This window comes from Culicoides brevitarsis, chromosome 3 (genome assembly GCF_036172545.1).
Source record: "Culicoides brevitarsis isolate CSIRO-B50_1 chromosome 3, AGI_CSIRO_Cbre_v1, whole genome shotgun sequence".
Classification (NCBI taxonomy): Eukaryota; Metazoa; Arthropoda; class Insecta; order Diptera; family Ceratopogonidae; genus Culicoides; species Culicoides brevitarsis.
In genome coordinates, this window is record NC_087087.1 from 14,761,256 (window position 1) to 14,782,737 (window position 21,482).

At 26.1% G+C, this 21,482-nt stretch overlaps 4 protein-coding genes across 4 annotated transcripts in view; all 4 read right to left on the bottom strand.

The window, feature by feature from the left end:
- The window catches only part of LOC134833726 (BAG domain-containing protein Samui), a 161,206-nt gene that overhangs the window by 4,070 nt on the left and 135,654 nt on the right, over positions 1-21,482 (bottom strand). The window lies entirely within an intron of this gene.
- Positions 1,121-8,138, bottom strand: LOC134833750 (facilitated trehalose transporter Tret1-like). The gene is made up of 6 exons (XM_063848182.1): positions 7,627-8,138; positions 7,452-7,531; positions 5,861-6,024; positions 5,617-5,804; positions 4,157-4,510; positions 1,121-2,666 (listed from the first exon to the last, which is right to left on the bottom strand). The coding sequence occupies exons 1-6, from the start codon at positions 7,829-7,831 to the stop codon at positions 2,038-2,040; spliced, it is 1,620 nt and encodes a 539-aa protein (XP_063704252.1). The 5' UTR covers positions 7,832-8,138; the 3' UTR covers positions 1,121-2,037.
- LOC134834529 (juvenile hormone esterase-like) lies at positions 11,092-13,126 on the bottom strand. The gene is made up of 2 exons (XM_063849246.1): positions 12,922-13,126; positions 11,092-12,859 (listed from the first exon to the last, which is right to left on the bottom strand). The coding sequence occupies exons 1-2, from the start codon at positions 13,072-13,074 to the stop codon at positions 11,258-11,260; spliced, it is 1,755 nt and encodes a 584-aa protein (XP_063705316.1). The 5' UTR covers positions 13,075-13,126; the 3' UTR covers positions 11,092-11,257.
- LOC134834889 (octopamine receptor Oamb) overlaps positions 19,019-21,482 on the bottom strand; it is a 30,593-nt gene continuing 28,129 nt past the window's right edge. The window contains exon 4 of the mRNA XM_063849692.1: positions 19,019-20,177. Coding sequence (XP_063705762.1) covers positions 19,294-20,177 — 884 coding nt within the window. The 3' untranslated portion in view covers positions 19,019-19,293. The remainder of the gene's footprint in view (positions 20,178-21,482) is intronic.

Here is a 21,482-nt window from a genome sequence, read left to right on the forward strand (position 1 = left end):
TTTAAATTTATTTTTTAATTTAAAAAAATAAAATATTTGAAAATTCAATTAAATAATTAAATTTTTTTTTTTAATTTTTCTTCAAATAATTTTTTTAAAAAAAAAATATTTTTAAATTTATTTTTTAATTTAAAAAAAATAAAATATTTGAAAATTCAATTAAATAATTAAATTTCTTTTTTAATTTTTCTTCAAATAAATTTTTTTTTATAATTTTTATAATTCTAAAAATTTAAAAAAAAAATATTTTTTAAATTTATTTTTTATATATTTGAGTTAATTAAATTAAATTAAATAATTTAAAATATTATTTTTAAAATTTTTCTTCAAATAAAATTTATTTTTTTTATAATTTTTATATAATTCTAAAAATTTTTTATAAAATATTTAAAAATTAAAAAAAAATATTTTAATGGTAATATTAGCTTGAAATTTTATAAAAATTATTAAAAAAAAATCAAATTAAATTTAAAGAAAATTTAAAAATACTTTTAAAATATTTTTCAATTAAAAAAAAATAAAATATTTGAGAAAAATTAATTAATTCTACTGAGCTAATTTTTTATAAAAAAAAATGGAAAAAAGTTCTTTCATGATTTCAAGAGAAATTTTCATTTAAACTCAACATTTTCAAGCCTATCCGACATTAAAACCCATCAAAAATCATCAACTTTAAAGAAGATCTGAATCCTTTTGTCGCACAATTGCCTGTTACCAACAGTCACACCCATCAAATTGCCGCTGCTTTTGTGGAAATGATTAACGATCCCCTTTTCACACTCCATCCTCACCATTTTGCGTTGTTTTTTGTTAACGGACCTGTATCGAATTTCCTTTCTTTGTCCTTTTTCCTCAATTATCTCGGGGTTTGTCGTTGTTTTTGTCAATTTTTTTTTAGCAGAAAAACGGGACAAAATTGAATTAATTAGTATTTTGGTCACGTTTCTTTTCACACAATCTTGAGAGAATTGAGATTTTTTTCCCTTTTAAATCAAAGTGCTTGAGTTTTTTCTTTTACTTTTTCTTGGTAACTTTATTTTATTAATTAAATATTTAGAAAACAATGCTAATAAAAATAAAAGTTAAAATAAAATAAAATTAAGGAACCTTTTCAGTCTTATGCTATAAAGTTTTTTTTTAAGATTAAATTAACTAGCTCTGGTTAAAATTCTTTGGTTTTAATTCACGATTTTCTTCTGTTTTTCTCTCTTTAATGCACTGTAAAGAAATTCATGTCTGATAAGCTAAAATATTTGCGATATTGGGTATCAACCAACAAAAAAATATGCATTGGGACAAATTTATTTAGGAAAGAATTTGAAAATGTGCATTGGGACAAATTCATAAAATAGTCATTGGGTTGTTATTTTAAAATGTAAATTGGGTCAAAATATAAGAATGTGCATTGAGACAATATTTTAGAATATGCATTGGGGAAATATTTCAAAATTAGCTTTGGGACAAAATATAGAATATGCATTGGGTCAAAATTTTAAAATTTGTATTAGGGAAACATTTCAAAATTTGCTTTGGGGCAAAATTAAAATGTACATTGGGTTAAAGTTAAAAATGAGCATTAAGGAACATTTTAGAATGTGCATTGGGATGAATTAAAAATTTCGCCCCAATGTACATTTTAAAATAGCAACCCAATGCATATTTTATGAATTTGTCCCAATGCACATTTTCAGATGATTTTCCCAAAACACATTCTAAGATTTTTTCCTATTGCATATTCTCAAATTTCACCCCAATGCACATTCTAAAATGTTGTCCCAATGCACAAATCTACCAAATTTTCATATTTCGCAAATATGTTAGCTCTCGAGACATGAATTTCCACAGTAAGCTATTTACATTATTCCTAACAGCGATGAATTGACGGCGGCGAATTAATTGATTGATGTTCACTATTCACACTCTGCGCGAATTCCGGATCTTTTTCCCCGTCACCTTTTTGCACTTTTTGGCAAATCGATCGGTTTTTCCGTGTTAATTATATCAACAAAATCACCTGTTGGCACGTGTATCGTGAGCTCAAACAACAAGCACATTTTCCATCGTGATATCCGTACTCGTGCTGGCGGTATTGGAAATTTTGCTGTGCTCCGATGCGGCATCTGACGTCGATATTTCGCTGCCGTCGCTCGCCACATCAATCACCATCACGTCTTTAATCAAGCGTGGCAGTAATAACAGGACGAAACACATCATGAACACACTGATGATTGCCATGTTGTAAAAGAGCCAGCCAACGCCAATGTACCAAATGACATGACTCAGTTCGGCGCACAGAATTCCCGTAATCAGCCAGGCGATGGCGTGTGAAGTAGCGCGACACGCGAAACGCGTATGTGGCAAGGTGAGTGTTTTTAGGTACGTTTGAATGCCCGACGTGATGCTGCACGTGTAAGTCATGCCGATTGCGGTGAAACAAACAACTGGAAGGTACGGTAAGTTGTCGCGGAGTGCAGTAATTCCGAGGTTTGTGGTGTGGTAGAAAGTGCCGAGCAAGCCGAAATTCAGGAAAATTATCGTTATGCCGAAGAGAAGTTGGGATTTGGCGTTTAAGTGACAACATAAAAGAGGCTTCAAGTGCATGCCGAGTAACATTGCCGCACAAATGGCGATTAATTGGCAGGAAATGGGCAGAAAACCATCAGAATCTGAAAGGAAAGTAAAAGAAAAGTTTTATTAAATACAGGATTTTTTTTAATTAATATTTTTTTAGGTTTCACGAAAGGTAAATAATGTTAAATTTTGATTTTTTTTTATATAAAAAAAAATTATTGTTTTAATCCAAACCAAGCAATAATTATAAAATTAACGAATTATAAATTTCGAAAATAAATTTTAAATTTTAAAAGAAAAAAAATTATTTTGACAGAAAAAAAAATTAAAAATTTTAAAATTTAAAGTAAAATTAAAATTTTAAAAAATAAGTTTTAAAAAAAAATTTTAAAATTTTAATAAATTTTTTTCAAAAAAATTTTTTTTAAATTTTTTTGAAATTCTTGAATTTTGAATACAACAAAAAAATCAGTTTTGAAAATTTTTAACTTTTTTTTTTATTTTGCCTCATTTTTTTTTAACTTTTAAAATTATTAATTATTTTTGATTTTTTTTAATTTTTAAAGTTTTTAATTAATTAAAAATTTTAAAAAATTTAAAAAAATTTTTTTTTTAAAAATGAAGAAAAATTTTATAAAAATTTTTAATTCTAACAAGATTCAAGTTTAAAAAAAAATTTTTTAAAAATTTAAAATGAAAATTTAAAAAAATTAAAATCATTTTATTAAAAAAATGAAATTTTATAAAAAATAACTAATAAAAAAAAAAGAAAATAATAAAAAGTAATTTTTTAAAATTTAATTTAATTTCCGAATTAATTTTGTTTGATTCAAAAATTAATAAAATTTTTAAAATATTTAATTTTTTTCAAAATAATAGGTATTAAAAACAATTAAAAATAAAAAATGAGATTTTAATCAAATATAATAATTAAAGTTTTAAGACAAATTTTGAAACTTTTTTAATTTTTTTTAAATTAATAATTTTTAAGGAATTTCTACCAATTTATTTACTATATCAAATACAAAATTTGTTAAATTTTAATCAAATTTAAAAATTTTAATTTAACAATTTTTTTAAAATTTTTTTTCAAAAAAATTATTAAAATTTTTCAAATTTTTTCAAAATTAATTTTAAAAAAATCAAAAAATTTTATTTTCGGTTAAAAATTTTTTATATTAAAATTTAAATTTTTAATATAAAAAAATAATTTAAAAAAAAAATCACAATAATTATATTTTCGAAGATTTCAAATTTAATTAAAAAAAAATTAAAAAAAATAAAATTAAAATTTAAATTTAATTTAAAAAATATCCATAAATTTTCTTTATTTTTATATTTTTTAAATTTGCCACGTGCAAAAGCAAAAACAATATTTTTTAACAAAAAAAAGAACTCCCAAAAATTACTAAATAAATTTTTATCAAATGCTCCCTTAGGAAAACTGCACTTTACTTCCTCATAAAATTTTTTTTTTTTTTCGTTTCAACTTCCAACGCAAAAGTGCGAAAATTGCCTCATTATTTATTCATCAAAAAAAAAAAAAATATTCATCAAAGTAATTTGAATGCAAAAAAAAACTCACCTATCGCAAAAACAATTGGCTTCAAGTAAAACATAATCGCCATCACACCGAGCAACGCCTCGAAAATTACCAAGCCAAACAACGGCACGAGCGTTTCTACCCACGATCGACTCTTGAACATGACACGCAACGCTCCATCGCCACCGCCTCGCTGCTCGGCAATCGACCAACTTTGCATCTTGCTCATAATTTCGTTTTCCTCCTTTTCCGCGAGCCACACCTGCAATATTTTACGTGCCTTCGCGTAGTTTTGCTGATGCACCAACGTTTGCGGTGACTCGGGGAAAAACGCAAAGCCAAGGACAGCGAAAATTGGAAAGATTATCATGAGGATTGTGGAAATTTCGTAAATGTCTGAAACGAGAAAAAAAATGGAAAAATTTCGTTAGAACAAAAAAAAAATAAAACGATTGATCGGAGAAATGACATCATACATCACAAATTAGATGGATAGATAGACAGTTGGATTGCTGCTTCATGCATGTCGTGCGCTGCCTGCATGACTGACAATCAATTCCTAATAGATCCATTAAAATAGATTGTTATGTCAAAATAAAACAAGCTTCTACTCCATTCGTGTATCGGGCAGGATTTTTATTTCGTTCGATTAACATCGAAATTACGTTCTTTTTATTATTTCAAGATTGTCGAAAGTTTTTACGTGTCGCGTTGAATAAAAAACTCAGACTAAGATAAGAGCGCTCAAAAGGTCATCTCAAAACGTCTGTTCAAGTCATCGCCGAAAGTACATTCGACAACTTGTGATTACTCGGTCTAGACAGATGAACTTCTGTTACGTTGCATTTTGCTCACGGAAGGACAAAAACAAGTACGCAATGGGATGATTTGGAATTTTTTTTGAGGATTTGATGATAAAAAGTCCTTCAAATTTTTATTGAATTTTTTTTATCAATTTTTTTTAAATAATTTAAATTTTCATTAAAAAAAAAATAAATTTAATAAAATAAATAATTAAAAGTTAATTAAATAATTTAATTTTTATTTTTTTTTTTAATTTAATGAACATTTTATTAAAATTTTTTTAATTAAAATTTTAATTAATTAATTATTTTACTTAAAAAAATATTTTTTTTTAATTTTTTAATTCAATTATTTTTTAAGAATAACTTTAAAAAATATTTTTTTAATTAAAAAGAATTAATTAATTGATTTTATAAATAACTAATTAATTTTTTTTTATTTTTTAATTAATTTAATTTATTAATTAATTATTAATTTAAATTAAATTTATTTTTTTTTATATTTTTTTAAATTAATTAAAATAAACTAATATTTTTTTTATAAATTTTTGTAATTAAAAAAAAATAATTAATAAATATTTTAATAAATTTATAATTTTTTTTAATTCATTTAATTTAATTAAATTCTATAAATATTTAAAGACTTTAAAAAATCCAAATCCTCAAAAAAAAAATTGATTGATAAAAAAAATAACTTACCATTCGCAACATATTCGATCATTGCCCCGAAAATCACTGCCGACTGCAAAGACTTATAGATAAAATTCTTATGACTCGACGGAAGTAAATCCTGCATATACTTCGGGATCGTTAACATTATCGATCCAAGACCAAAACCGCCAAAAATCCTCGCCGCGTACAATAAATAATCACATTGAATTAAAGATCTAAAAAAAAAAAATGAAAAAAAAAATAAAAAAAACAAAAAATTCCATTGTCCTACCTTTGTAAGAGGATCAGCTGCCATGACAACGACATAATCACAGTTGATAAAATTATTAAACGTCGCGTTCCGATAATGTGGCACATTTTGAACGACAGTAATGATGCGACTGCCGCGCTGAAAGGTAAGGAAGCGACCATCCATGACGTCGAAGTGCTTAACAACTGAAAAGAATTTAAAGGATTTTTAATGGGATTGATTGATATTTGATGGAAAATTTCAGAAGAAAAAAATTTTTTTTTTATTTTAAATGTTGAGATTTATATCGCGAGGGGAGGAAATTTATAAGCTTCTTATGAAGTAACGAGACGTAATTGAAGCGAAGACAGAAAAATATAAAGACGATGAGTTGGAGGGTTGGAGAATTATGGGAATTTTTATTTTATTTTTTTGTTAATTAAATTTATTAATTTTATGGTAATTTTTTAACTTAAATTTTAATAATAATTTTATTAATATTATTTTTTTTAATTTTCTGTTTTTTTTTAAAATAAAATTTAAATAAATTTTTTAATTTTATTTTTTTAAATAAAAAAAAAATAAAATTAAATTTTTCATTTATTATTTTTATTTTTTATTTTTTGATAACAATTTTTTTTTTTTAATTTTTTTCAACAAATTAAATAATTTTTTGAACATATCTTCTAATTATTTAATTTTATTAAAATAATTTTTTTATACAACTTTCATTTAATTTTTATAAAAATTGAAAACCTGTATTTTTAATAACTTTAAATATTTAATTTCTTTACAAAAATTATTTTAAAATAAAAAATTAAGAACTCAATTTTTTATAATTAAAAAATTATGAAAATATTAAAAAATTATGATTTTTTAATGTTTATCATATAAAAAAATAAAAACTAGGTTAAACAATTAAAAGACAATAACTTTATAAAAAAAATATTAATGTTTTGAACCAAAATACACGATAAAACAACTTTCGATTTAAAATTCATATAGGTACCTTTATGTTTAAAAATTTGAAAGTAAAAAAATTGAAAAACAATAAATATAATTAATCAATCAATTATTCGAATCTGAAGGGAATTAAATTACATAAAAAAAATTTTAAAAAAATATTTTTTTTAAATTTTTCAGTGCAAATAATTTTTGTGTCAGAATTGATAAATAAAATAAAAAAAATTAGAAAAAATTTAAATTAAATAAAATTAAATTTAATTATTTTATTATTTTTATTTTTTTTATTTAAAAATATGAAAACAAAATTGTGAAAAAAATTACCAAAAAATAGAAAAATTCTTAGAATAAAATTAAATATTTGAAAAATTATTTACTTTAAAAAACATAAAATAAAATAAAAAAAATCTACAACCCCTAATGATTTTTTTTGTACAAAACTTGTCGTGTATGTAACAATCGCAAAAAGTCGTAAAACACAAAATTTAATTATTATTAAATATAATTCACGAAAAAAAAATGTTCAACCTTGAGACACCAAAATTGATAATAATAATAAATTCGTCGGATAGAAAAGCGTACGTTCGCGAAATTTTATGAAAGGTTATTAAGTAATTTTATTACTGGTGCGCCGAATTCGAGCCAAATGTCAAGCAAAAATTGTACTTACTTGTTCGTCATTCCAGTGACTAAAGAGGAAGTTACTGCTCCATGCAAGTGATGCGCCGCAAGGAAGAAATGCCGAAATCGCTGTAATGATATTCAAAGAAAAAAAAATTATAGGAAATCAATTTTCCTCTTTCACAATTTTTTTTTTTTTTTTTTTTTGAGAAACTCAAACCAACCTAAGACATATAAAAATATCTGTTGAAAAATGTTGCTCCTCGTTGTTGCTTCTGTTGAATTTTCTTCTGTTGAGTTAACTTTGTTGTCATTTCCGATGATGCGGATGCCACAACAAGTATATGATGCACTCGATTCCGTGCTACTTTGATGCGATATTATCGATTTCACAGAATCTTGTGTGGTGATTTTATTGTGAAAACCCATTTTTTTGCGTTTTTAAATATTTTTATATATTTTTTTTTATTCAAATACTTTTTTTTGTCACTGAACACACAAATAGGCAATATCAAAAGTTTTTTTTAGTAAATAATAGTTTTTTGTCACGAAACTTCTCTTTTCATAATTTTTCTCAGTTCATAAAATTTCTATAAAAACTTGAACAATAATTCGAAAAAGTTTTTTTTGTTCGATGGCTTTCAATAAAATTCCTATTTATTTGCGTTTTCCTTTAATAATTTTTCGTCATTTTATGTCTCGCCGGTAAATTTACTGCGTTCGACTTGACACTGGCATGGCGTTTACCGAACTGAACTGAAATTAAGTTCATTCATGAAATTTTAATAACGCCATCCAGTAACGTACGGTAATCTTCCGGCGACGACCACGGACACACACTTATCGCCTCCGTAATGCCTCGTAGTCTGTTTTTAATGGTCGACACACGCTCGTGCACATTTTTCGTGTACTCGGTTGTATTTTGTGAAAGTTTATAACATTTTCGATAAGATATGTTTTTTTTTTATTGATTTAAGATTATTTGAGATGTCTGGAAAATTGAGACCACAAAAAATTACAAAATCGAGTGCATTCTTAATATATTTTTTTATAATCAGTTCAATGCTGAATGCAATAAAATGTAAACATCGTTCGAAAAAAAAAAACTGATAAAAAATGGGCATAGACATCGACGTTCAACGAATCATCTTTACGGATTTCGTATGGTCTGATTTTTATTATCATCAATTTCTTATGAAAAAAAAAATTAAAAATAATAATAAATACTTGAAACAGACGCTTTCGATCTAATGATGTAATGTAATGTAAATAGCAGGTCGGAATATATTAAGCCTGTGTTTAGGCGGCCTAGACAGATACTTGGCGCGATAGGATGGAAGTACATGCGTCGTAGAAATTGCTAGAATTTTTGTTGTTGTTTACGTTTTTGTGGGTAGGATGTTGATTGTTTTGTGAAATATTTATAGAAAAGTGAGTAAAGCGATCATGGGATGAATGGATGTTAGAAATGTGTTTAGTTTTGAAAAAAAAAATGTAAATAAATAGAAAGGAATTCAGTTGATACAATTTTAGAAGGTTTTTTTTTTAATTTTGATTAATTTTTATTTTTTTGATATTTTATTTTATATTATATTTATATTTATATTTATATTTATATTTATATTTATATTTATATTTATATTTATATTTATATTTATATTTATATTTATATTTATATTTATATTTATATTTATATTTATATTTATATTTATATTTATATTTATATTTATATTTATATTTATATTTATATTTATATTTATATTTATATTTATATTTATATTTATATTTATATTTATATTTATATTTATATTTATATTTATATTTATATTTATATTTATATTTATATTTATATTTATATTTATATTTATATTTATATTTATATTTATATTTATATTTATATTTATATTTATATTTATATTTATATTTATATTTATATTTATATTTATATTTATATTTATATTTATATTTATATTTATATTTATAATTTTATTTATTTTATATTTATATTTATATTTATATTTATATTTATATTTATATTTATATTTATATTTATATTTATATTTATATTTATTTTATATTTATATTTATATATTTATATTTATATTTATATTTATATTTATATTTATATTTATATTTATATTTATATTTATATTTATATTTATATTTATATTTATATTTATATTTATATTTATATTTATATTTATATTTATATTTATATTTATATTTATATTTATATTTATATTTATATTTATATTTATATTTATATTTATATTTATATTTATATTTATATTTATATTTATATTTATATTTATATTTATATTTATATTTATATTTATATTTATATTTATATTTATATTTATATTTATATTTATATTTATATTTATATTTATATTTATATTTATATTTATATTTATATTTATATTTATATTTATATTTATATTTATATTTATATTTATATTTATATTTATATTTATATTTATATTTATATTTATATTTATATTTATATTTATATTTATATTTATATTTATATTTATATTTATATTTATATTTATATTTATATTTATATTTATATTTATATTTATATTTATATTTTTAATATTTATATTTATATTTATATTTATATTTATATTTATATTTATATTTATATTTATATTTATATTTATATTTATATTTATATTTATATTTATATTTATATTTAATTTATATTTATATTTCGTATTTATATTTATATTTATATTTATATTTATATTTATATTTATATTTATATAATTATATTTAATTTATATTTATATTTATATTTAATTTAATTTAATTTTATATTTAATTTATATTATAATTAAATTTATATTTATATTTATATTTATTTTTATTTATAAGTATATTTATAAATTTATATTTTTTTATATTTATATTTGATTTTTATATTTATAAAAATTTTTTATTTATCATTTAATAATTTTTTTATAAATTTATTTTATAATTATATTTATATTTATAAATATTTGAAAATAAGCCTATATACCAAAAATCACAAAATTGACCATAAACCAAACCAGATTGAACGCATTGAAATAAATTAAAGGATTTTTTTATATTTATACAATTATTTTAGATTTTATTTTTATTTTATTTATTTTAAATTTATTTTATTTTTTTATATTTATATTTTATATATTTATAAAATATATTTATATATAATTTATATTTATATTTTTTTATATTTATATTTATATTTTTTTATTTTATATTTAATTAATTTATATTTATATTTATATTTAAAAATTTATATTTATATTTATATTTATATTTATATTTTTTTTATATTTATTATTTATATTTATATTTAATTTTATTTATATTAAAGTTTTTGACACTAAAATGATAGTTTTAAAATAAAAAACTACATAAATAACCAATTTTAGTTAAAATTTAAAAATTTTCTATTAAAACTTTTAAAAATAGGAATTTGGAACAGATTTTAAATTTTTCTTAGAATTATCAACATTACGGTAACTTTTTTAGTTGGGAGAGTTTCGCAATGTTTAGTAAACCAACTCAAGATAAGAAATTTTAAAAGAAAGACGCAAAATAGCAATTAGTAAAAGAATAAACGAAAACTATATCGATAATTAGAAGAGAATCATGTCAATAATTACTCGACACTCAATTGAAGGACTTACATTTACGGAAGTTGTTAACAAAATATGTCAATAGCTTCTAAATAATTAATCTAATTCTTATCAAAGCTATAAAACAATTTGTTCAGTCCAATTATCAATTTTTTTTTATTTAATACTAAATCTAGATACTAGATTCAACAACTTATCACAATTCTCGTTAAAAAATTTCAAACATTTATCGTTTTGAATACTTTGCATCCAACTCTTGCCACATAGTCATCCGTTCACCAAAAGGATGATCCTTAGCTTCCAATTCTTCACCAATTTCCAAATACTCGTGATTCTCTCCCATTGGCTGCCATTTTGTGGTAATAACTTTATTAACTTCAGGCGTTGGATCTGAAGTTTTTGCAAAGTTTGTCCACATCTTGACAAGACGTTCTCTGACAGTTAAAGCGTGATTGCCAGGCAACACTGGAGCAGGAACTCCTCCAAGTTTGAAGAAGTATGGAATGTCATCAGCATGCATAGCTCCTTCGTAATCTCCGAGTAACAAAACACGTTTGATCAAGTTCAATGCGCCATCATACGTGAAGATGTAGGAGTAGATGTTTTCAGCACTCTTGGCATGCATGAGTTCAGCCGTTTTGTAAACGCCCCAATGGAAGTGACGATCCGAACAGTAGTTCACATAATCCATTTTATCTTCGACATCGGTGCCTTTGAAGTAGACATCTTGGATCTGTTGGATGATACTGTACGCTGTTGGCGAGGTATGTTCAATTTCCCATTCAAAGGGAATCAGAAGATGTGGGTTTCTCTTGAACTTTGAGAACAGGAAAGGATCAACAATCAATTCACGAATTCCGAACAATGATTCGTGACTATTTGATCCAACAATGTATGGAATGTGGTTGAAATCACCGTTTTTCATCATGGTTACAGGATGATCGGGAAGGAAAATAGGTTCTTCCGAATCAGCTGGATCAATCGTTGGTGCAAAGAAGAAACCTGTCATGCCACGTGGAACATCAAGAGCAAGCCATCCCGGAGTTTCTTTGGCAAACAATGTTGTATCTTCAATTTTGCGCAATTCCTTAACTATCTCTTCAGTTGATTTCGCTGAGATCCCCATCTTAGCAGCAACTTCAAAAGCACGTTCACGAGGCTCTTCTTGCAATCCCCATGGACTAAGAGCAGTTCCAGATTGAGAAATGGCGCTCTTGAACAATCCCTTTGACATCGGAGACAAAACCAAGTAATGTGTGAGAACAGATCCAGCTGATTCACCGAAAATTGTGACTTTTTCAGGATCTCCTCCGAAAGCTTCAATGTTCTTTTGAACCCATTTCAAAGCTTCAATGGCATCTTTCAAACCATAGTTTCCGGGAGCATATTTGTCGCCAGTCGAAAAGAATCCCAAGAAGCCAAGACGATAGTTGATCGATACGAGAACCACATCTTCATAAATGATGTTTTCAGGTCCATAAATTAAAGTGTTTGCTGATCCGCTGGAGAATGAACCTCCGTGAATCCAAAACATGACAGCCATCTTTTCTTTAGGGTTCAAGTTTGGTGAGTAGACATTCAAGAAGAGGCAATCCTCGTCGCCATTTGTGCCATAAACCAAACCAGTTTGAACGCATTCATTACCATGAGACGTAGCATTGCGGATTCCTGACCAACCTTTGTGAGTAACAGGAGCTCTGAAACGTAAATCTCCGACAGGGGGCTCTGCATAAGGAATTCCTTTAAAGGAATAGTAACTTCCTAAAACTCCTAGTTTCTTCTTCTTTCCAAGTAATTGACCGCCGTGGGATAAAGTAACTACAGGATCCTGTTTAAGAAGGTTCAATAGTTTCAAATCCTTCAGAAAGTCGTAGAAATAGTTCAACTTACATCAGATCTCGTGACTAAAATCTCTTCATCCTTTTCCTGTCCAAGAGCTTCAAACTGTGATAAAACATTGAACGGATCTAGCTGCGAAAATGTATTGGGAGCAGCTTGGGCTGTTAGTAAAACAGCAAATAATGTAACGACTAAAAGCTTCATTGCTTCTGTTTAGTTCTATCTTCAAAAAACTCAAATCAACAAATAATAAGTCTCTACTGGAATCACGTCAAATTTATAGCGGAACTTATCATCAACAACGGAGATTAAGTTATCATTAAGATAATCATCAAATAAATTGCACGCAAATCAGATGTCATTCAGGTACGGTAATTGGCGTTTAATCGCGTCAAGAGTGTGGCTTTGTACACACTTCGATATGAGTGACTGATTAAAAGATAATGTCAGGGATTTCCTAACATAAAGGTATCTTATTTTTGCCAATCAATTTTTTTTTATTTATTTACTTTCGGAAGATTTTGATTTATTGTTATCGACGGAAATACCTTGTAAATAAAAAAAATACTATTATGTCGAGGAAGTAAATAGAACTAACGAAAAAAGTGATAAGCAATGAGACGAGCCTTCAAGTAAGTTTTGTTTTTTGGTTTCCAATTAACGATTAGATAAACTTAAATTAAAATTAGATTTTCAGCAGAGAAAAATCGCAAAGATTGTGTCAAGTTTATCTGATTGATTGCTGGTAATTTGAATAAATAAAAAATCTCAAAAAAGAGATAATTTTTTCAACAGAAAATTCGCGAATTCTGATTTCCGATAATTGGGAAAAAAATATTTGGTTGATAAGATAAATGAACAATGTTTTATAGAACAATAAAAAACGTAGAAATATTTCAGGAAAAAAATTATCAGGTAATTTTTGGATGAGACAAAAATGGATAGAAATCTTCAATGATAGAAATGACTTAAATTAGGCCAAAACAAGAGTCTTAAATGTTTCAGGTTTCCTCCCACCTAATTTTTTCTGAAAATCCCAGGTGGGATATCGAGTATCGAATATCTAAAATGTAAGAAATTTCCAAATTTCAGTACACTTTTGACCTAAATTTTTTTGAAAATAGTCAAAATTTCCGTTAGAATCAGTTTAGAATTTAATTTTTTCATACATTTTTAATATTTTTTGTGAAAAATTATCAATTTTGAGAAAAAAAAATATTCATCCCTCCTAATTTTTAAAATTGATTGAAAAAAATATAAAATCCTTAAGAAAATTTTACTTTTTTACTCTGTAAGATACTCGATATACATCCTACCTAATGTTCAGAAGGTCTATGAAACCTGAAACATTTGAAATTATTGTATCGGCCATAAGTTGTTGAAGCCTGTAGAATGGAATTCAGCTTCTAACAAGAAAATGCAAAATTGATGGATTGAATAAAAATACATGAAGTAAGGCCGATCCAATAATCGAAAATATTTTGGATTTCATTGAACTTGAATTAGAAGAAAAAATTGTCATTAAATGAAGAATACAAAAAAAAATCAAGTAAAGCCTCATAAATTAGGATCAAATATACTTATGAGCTTAAACATTTAAATGTAATTTATCAAATCCGATCGTCAAAAAGAAATTAGAAAAAGCTATTTATTCCAATTCAGAAGGAAAGTTTGAAAAGAAAAAGTTATTGAACTCAAAAAAACGTGAGAAAAAGTACACTTGACTTTGGTTTTTTTAACATACTATGAAAAATAAATGCTAATAAGCTACAAAAAATAAGGGACAAAACCAATTCTTTCGAGACAAGTTTTTTGTCGAAACCTAATGAATGAGAAGTTAAAAATAAAAATCATGCAAAATTTATCTTATTGTCTCGAAAATTGTAATTTGATGTCAGAATTAATCAATTAATCTTTGGCTTAAATTAATGTTGAGGATCAAAAATTTTCTGAGATTTCTAAAATTTAGATTTTTGGTTGAAAAATTGAAAATTTTACAAATATACACAGTAAAAAATCTACAAGGGCATATATTTCTTGGCGAAAAATGATGTACTCGAGACAACGAACAATTTTAGTAAAAACAATTTTTTTCAAAAAATTTCACTTTAACTTCGATTTTTGGCGATTTTAATGATTTTCAAGCAATTTTGGAATTTTTGGTCGAAAATCAAAATTTTTTCAATTTTTTTTTTTCACTTAATTTATTCGTTGTCTCGAGTAGATCATTTTTTGCCAAGAAACATATGCCCGCAAACCTACCATTGCTTCAGAAAAACCAAAAATATCAATTTTCTAAAATTATTTTTTTGATAATAACGCTGCTGTTGCTCCATCTACTGCACTTTGATGCCAAATTGATCTTTTAAGCTCACATCGGAGCCTTCCATAGACCCTTTTACTATTATAATCTACTCGATTATTGTTATCCTTTCTTCCTAATGTTAAAAAATTCAATTATTAAAAAGTTTGTGAAATCGAAAACATTTTTAATTATTGTGCCAACCTAAATTTATGCTTTTGTTAAAGCTATCGATCAATTTATGTATCAGGTACAGGTAGTTTCTCATATTAAATTAATTTTCAAATTCGTTGAAAATAATATCCATTGATCAACTTCGAAATAACATTTGTGATACTTAACCGAAAAAATTTTCCTAAAAGTCTAAAACTTAAAACTATATCCTTGTAAAAATCTTAAAAGGCTTTAAAAATTTTATTAAATCAACTGATACTTACTTCAATTCATAAAAAATGCCCTTTGTGAGAAACAAAAACAATCAATTTGATGATTTCAATTACAATATTTGATGTTTATTTTTCTAAATATATTTTCTCTTAACTATAAATAAATATCTTTTTTCCATAAACAATTACCTACTTTTTGTATATCACTTTCATCTTGAGCGCATTTTGATTCGCCGTAATTCAAAACGTCAACTTGTGAATAAAAATGCACTTTTCTTAACATTTTGTTATAATTTAAGTTTATACAGTAATTTTATGTAAATATAGATTTAACATTTTCCATCAGACATTTTTCATTTTGTTATGTACAAGATTGGAATTTTACGTTTTAACGTATTTGAGTGTAAAAGTCGGAAGAAGATGAAGAAGTGGTTTTTGGCTTTTGAGATTTTCTCTTCGTTTGTGGCACAAATTTATCCCTTGTTACTCTATGGGACGAAAAAGGGGTCAAATTAACCCCTCAGGAGTTAATTTAACCCCTCGGAAGTTAATTCAACACCTTAAGAGGTTAATTTGTTCCCTTTAAGGGCTTTAATTGATATCCTAAAAGGGATTAAATAAACCCCTCAAGACATCAAATTAACCCCAGAAGGTGTCAACTTAATCTCTTAAAGGGTTAACTATAACTCTTGAAGGTATCAACTTAACCCTTAAAGGTTATCATTTAACCCCTTCATGAGTTGTAGTTAACTCCTTAAGAAGTTAATTTGACACCTTCAAGGGTTAATTTGATCCCTTGAGAAGTTTATTTAATCCCTTTTGGGACATCAATGAAACACCTTAAAGCGAAAAAATGAACCTCTGAAGGGGTCAAGTTAATCCTTCGGGAGTTAATTTAAGCCTTGAGGAGTTAATTTGACCCCTTAAGAACTTAATTTGTTCGCTTTAAGGAGTTTCATTGATCTCCCAAAAGGGATTAAAAAAACTTCTCAAGGGATAAATTACCCCTGTAAGAGTTTTTAAAACCCTTAAAGAGGCTAAGTTGACACCTTCAAGGGTTTATTTGACTCTTTAAGAGGTTTATTTACTCCCTTTTGGGACATCAATGAAACAACTTAAAGCGAACGAATTAACCTCTGAAGGGGTCAAATTAACTCCTCAGGGTTTAAATTAACTCCCGAAGGATTAATTTGACCCCTTAAGATCTTAATTTGTTCGCTTTAAGGAGTTTCATTGATCTCCCAAAAGGGATTAAAAAAACTTCTCAAGGGATAAATTACCCCTGTAAGAGTTTTTAAAACCCTTAAAGAGGCTAAGTTGACACCTTCAAGGGTTTATTTGACTCTTTAAGAGGTTTATTTAATCCCTTTTGGGACATCAATGAAACCCCTTAAAGCGAACGAATTAACCTCTGAAGGGGTCAAATTAACTCCTCAGGGTTTAAATTAACTCCCGAAGGATTAATTTGACCCCTTAATGACCCATAGAGTATTAAACGCATTGTTAAAGTAAAAGTTCTACAACAACAAAAAAACGCCCGCACACTGCGTTAAACGGAATTGCATAAAATAAATATTTAATGGAGTTCTCTTTTGTCTTGTACTCCGTATATTTTATGGAATTTGCCTTTCCCCATGAATAGTAATGCAAAAGTGTAATACAAAATTCATTCGGTTTCTCACAGAGAAAAGCAAAAGCTTGGAATGAATAAATGAGCATTTATAATACGAAAAAAATAGTCATTCTTTGATCTGTGCGCCATTCTTGCCTCAATTCTGACAAAAAGGTACAAAAATAGCAGAAAGACGAGCAAAAGTGGAACATAATTATATTTGCATTAAATGCACTTCATTTCATTTAGCGGCAAATTAAAGCGGAGCGGTACTTTTTGTTAATTAAACTATAATTACAGGAATTTCCGTTTTAATCGTCGATGGCACGCGAGTTCAAAAACTTTAATAAGCCAAGCAAGGTTAAATTTCCTCAACATAGATTCGGTGTTTTGGCTTCAAGGAAATTCAACAAGGATAAACGGACTCAACACAAACATGACGAACTGCATAAATTATTATTCATTGTCATGTCAAAATGCCAACCAGGTTTTCTGGCTCTGTTACAACAATAATAATAATTTAACTGGCAGTGCATCGTCAAAACGTTATTAATCATTGTCAATGACATGCTCTCTCTCTTTGTGCAACCATGAACCTTCTTATCCGTTCTATCGATTTTTTTTTGTAGGACAGGAAATAGAGTCGTTGTGACTTTTGACACCGGAGGGGGGCGGGGAGGAGAGATGGAAGGTAATTAGGAATCGTAAATGTGGCACATAAATACTTTTTTATTTATAGATTTTTGTTTTGTATATTTTTGTATGAAGTCTTGTGTCTCTCATCAAAGTGCAGTACTGATTGCATATGTTACAGGCGCGTTTTTAAAAAACATTTTTAATTTTGAGGCGGGAGTATTTTTCAATAATGTTTCACGTTTCAAAAATTATTTTGAAAAAAAAATTAAATCGCATAAAATATTATAATTAATTTAAATTAATTACTAATTAATTAAAATAAATTAATTAATTAATTTTTAATAATTAATATTATTATTTTTAAATTTAATTAATTAATTATTTTTTAATTTAAAAAAAATATAAAATTTTGATGAAATTTTAATTAATTTTAATCATTTACATTATTATTATTTTTTTTAATTTTAATTTATTAATTAATTAATTAATTAATAATAATTTTAATTTTTTAATTTGAAAAAAATCGAATATAAATTTTGATGAAATTTTAAATACTTAAATTTAAAATTGTTTTAATATATAAATGTTCAAATATTTGTCTAAAAATAAATTTTATAAATTTTTCAATTTTCAATCCGTGATTTTAAATATTTAAAAACTATTATTATTATTATTATTATTTTTTTTTATGAAAAAATTTAAAAACAAATATTTTTAACCAATTATTAAATTTAAAAAAAAAATAAACAAATTTTGTGAATGATTAAAATTATTTTGAAAAATTTTATACCTAATATTTTTTATTCAATTATTTAAAATTTATAAATGTTTTATGCAATTTATTTTTTTTTTAATATTTTTTAAATTAAAATTATAAATTATTAATTTAAAAATAAATTCAATTTTTTCTTGTGAAATTTTAAAATTATTTTTTAAAATTTTTTCACACGAGAAATCTTTGAATTTTTAAAGAATTTTGTTTTAAAACCTTCGAAAATTCAACCAAATTTACAAAATTAAATTTAGTTTAATTAAATATAAATTTTTACTTTAATTTTGTAAAATTATTAAATTAAATAAAAATTAATAATTTTATTAAAATTAATTTCAATAAGTTGAAACGTAAAACATTTTCAAAACAATTTTTTAACTTTTTGGGCTTAAATGAGACAAGTAATACTCCAAATGGATCAAATTGGATCCCCTTTGATCATCAACTTGTCATTTTTATCACAACCCAATTTCGCCGTGCCAATACTACTTATCATAATTGTCTCCTCATGCCTCCCATTCGCACCATGACCTTTGCCATTGTTATTTAACGTTGACGTGCAATACGCATAACTTGGCGATTCCATTACCAACGGATGACAAATGTCATAAACGGGACCACGTGAACTCGAGGAGCACGAAGGCCTATGTTGCAGCTGATTTCCACCCATGCACGTGCTACTCGTGGTCGACGTAACACTCAGGGCGAACGATCGTCATCTCGAGTCGCTATTCTCAATTACGGGATCGCTATTTTCATCGAGACTATGCGCCTGGGCACTTGGCGAAATACTTGGCGTACGCCCGCCCGTTTTAAAGTGCGACATATCGGAACCTCGTCGACTTGTGTCTCGACCAAAAGCAGGCCCGCTGCAGAAACACTTGCAAATTATTCGTTTAAATGCGAAACGAAAGTCTTTGGAGAAGAGAGCGTAAATCATGGGATTCACGGCGGAATTGCAGTAACCCAGCCAGAAGAGAATGGAAAAGAGAAGCGGATCAATGCAATCGTTGCAAAAAGGTCGTATGAGATACATTGTGAAGAATGGGCACCAACAAAGAATGAAGCAACCGACAATGATTGCCAACGTTTTCGCAGCCTTCGTTTCCATGCGAAAACGCTTGACTTGCGCTTTAATATTACGTTTGCCCATTTTCTTACTGCCACGTGGCGACGAGGAAGAAAGTTTATCGCCATGACCACTTCCCCCCAGTCCGCTACTTACACTCAGGAAACTATCTTTGTGCGAACTGCTGTTGTTGTTTCGAAACAAGTGACTAGAAGTGTGCTCTTTGCCGTTATTTGACGAGTAATGAACGGCATAGAGGGCGTTACCATGCGCCCCCTGCATTTCGCGATGACTTTGTTCGCGTGCCGACAAATTCTCGTTCGAAGGATACGAAACAGAAATCTTGATTTTTTCATGTTTCCTCGTACTGAAACGCGAAAGTCTCTCGGGAGACGGAGATCCAATTGAAGTTGTTGTACTAGGGGCACTTCCATTGCTATGAGGCGAATCATGATGTTGCTGAGATCGACCACGATGAATTCTCAAGGTCAGCCTTTGCTCGTCGAAACGATTTCCAAAACCCTTGCCTCCTGGAAAAGAAATTATGGTAAGTATTAAGAAAAAACATTTAAACTTAAAAATTCTGAATTATTTTCCCTTCCAACCAAGAAAGATCCTTACATAACCTCACTTTTCGTCATAAATGTCAAAATGTCTTCATTTACGGGGGAAAAAGCCTACGTCGATTTTCAGTCAAATTTTTCACCGTAGGTCACATTTTATAAGCTTTACCTTGCTTTCAATGAAGTCAGTCAGTCCATTAAACAATTGAATCGCGTTTAAAACGAACAAAAAAAAAATAGTTACATGAGTAACTTTTACGAGTCAGATAACGTTGATGTTCCAGAATCTACACAAAAATTTACATTAATTTGCATGTTGTTTGGTTTTGTGTCTGTTCGTTGTTCAATGTCATGTCCTGTGAGTCGAAAAGGAGTAAATTTACTCCCGAGAGTATTTAAAGAGCTCTTGAGAGCTAAATTTACTCCTCAGAGAGTTACTGATAAGTTAATGCTGAAGGAATAATTTAACTCTTTAAAAAAATAATTTAAGCTTCTGAAAAGTTGGCTTAAGGCTTTATTTTAACTCCAGAAGGGACTACAATTACTCCTTAAGGGATTAAAATAAGTCTTCAATATGTTAAATTAATCCTTTGAGGAGTTAAATGAAATTCTTAAAAGTTTTTCAGTATCCTTTAAGAAGTTAATTTAACTTAACTTCTTTAATTGAATTTTTGAAGGATTATGAAAACTATTGAGAATTCAATTTAACTACTCAAAGGATTAATTTAACATCCAGAAGAACTATTTTAATTCCTTGAGGAGTTAATTTAATCTCTTCTGAAGTTAAAATAAAGCCTTGAAGGATTTTTTCAACCTCTTAGTAGTTAATTTAAACACTTAAGGAATTAATTTAATCCCTAATATATTTAAATTTTCTTCTAAGATGTTAATTTAGCACTTTAAAAGCTTCAAGTGAAGAATTTTTAAGACTTAAATAAACATCTGAAAAAATTTAAATCAAACAAAAACTTTAAATTTTCTCCTTTTTCAACTCACAGAGTAAAATTGCATAACGTTTAGACAGAATTTCATTACAAATACTTCAGCTAACAGCTACTGAGCTGAAGAGCTGTTTGCATTTCAAAAATAACCTAGACAAAAAACCGACGTCATCCGAGGGGTAAATCAATATTTTTACCATTTTCTACAACAATTTCTATTTACCTTTTGCTACAACTCGCGTTTGTATTTTATTTATTTATAATGGGAATGAACGTACTAGAAATTGCTTTTTTTATGTCACTGCCGTCGTCGTGATTTTGAATATAGTTT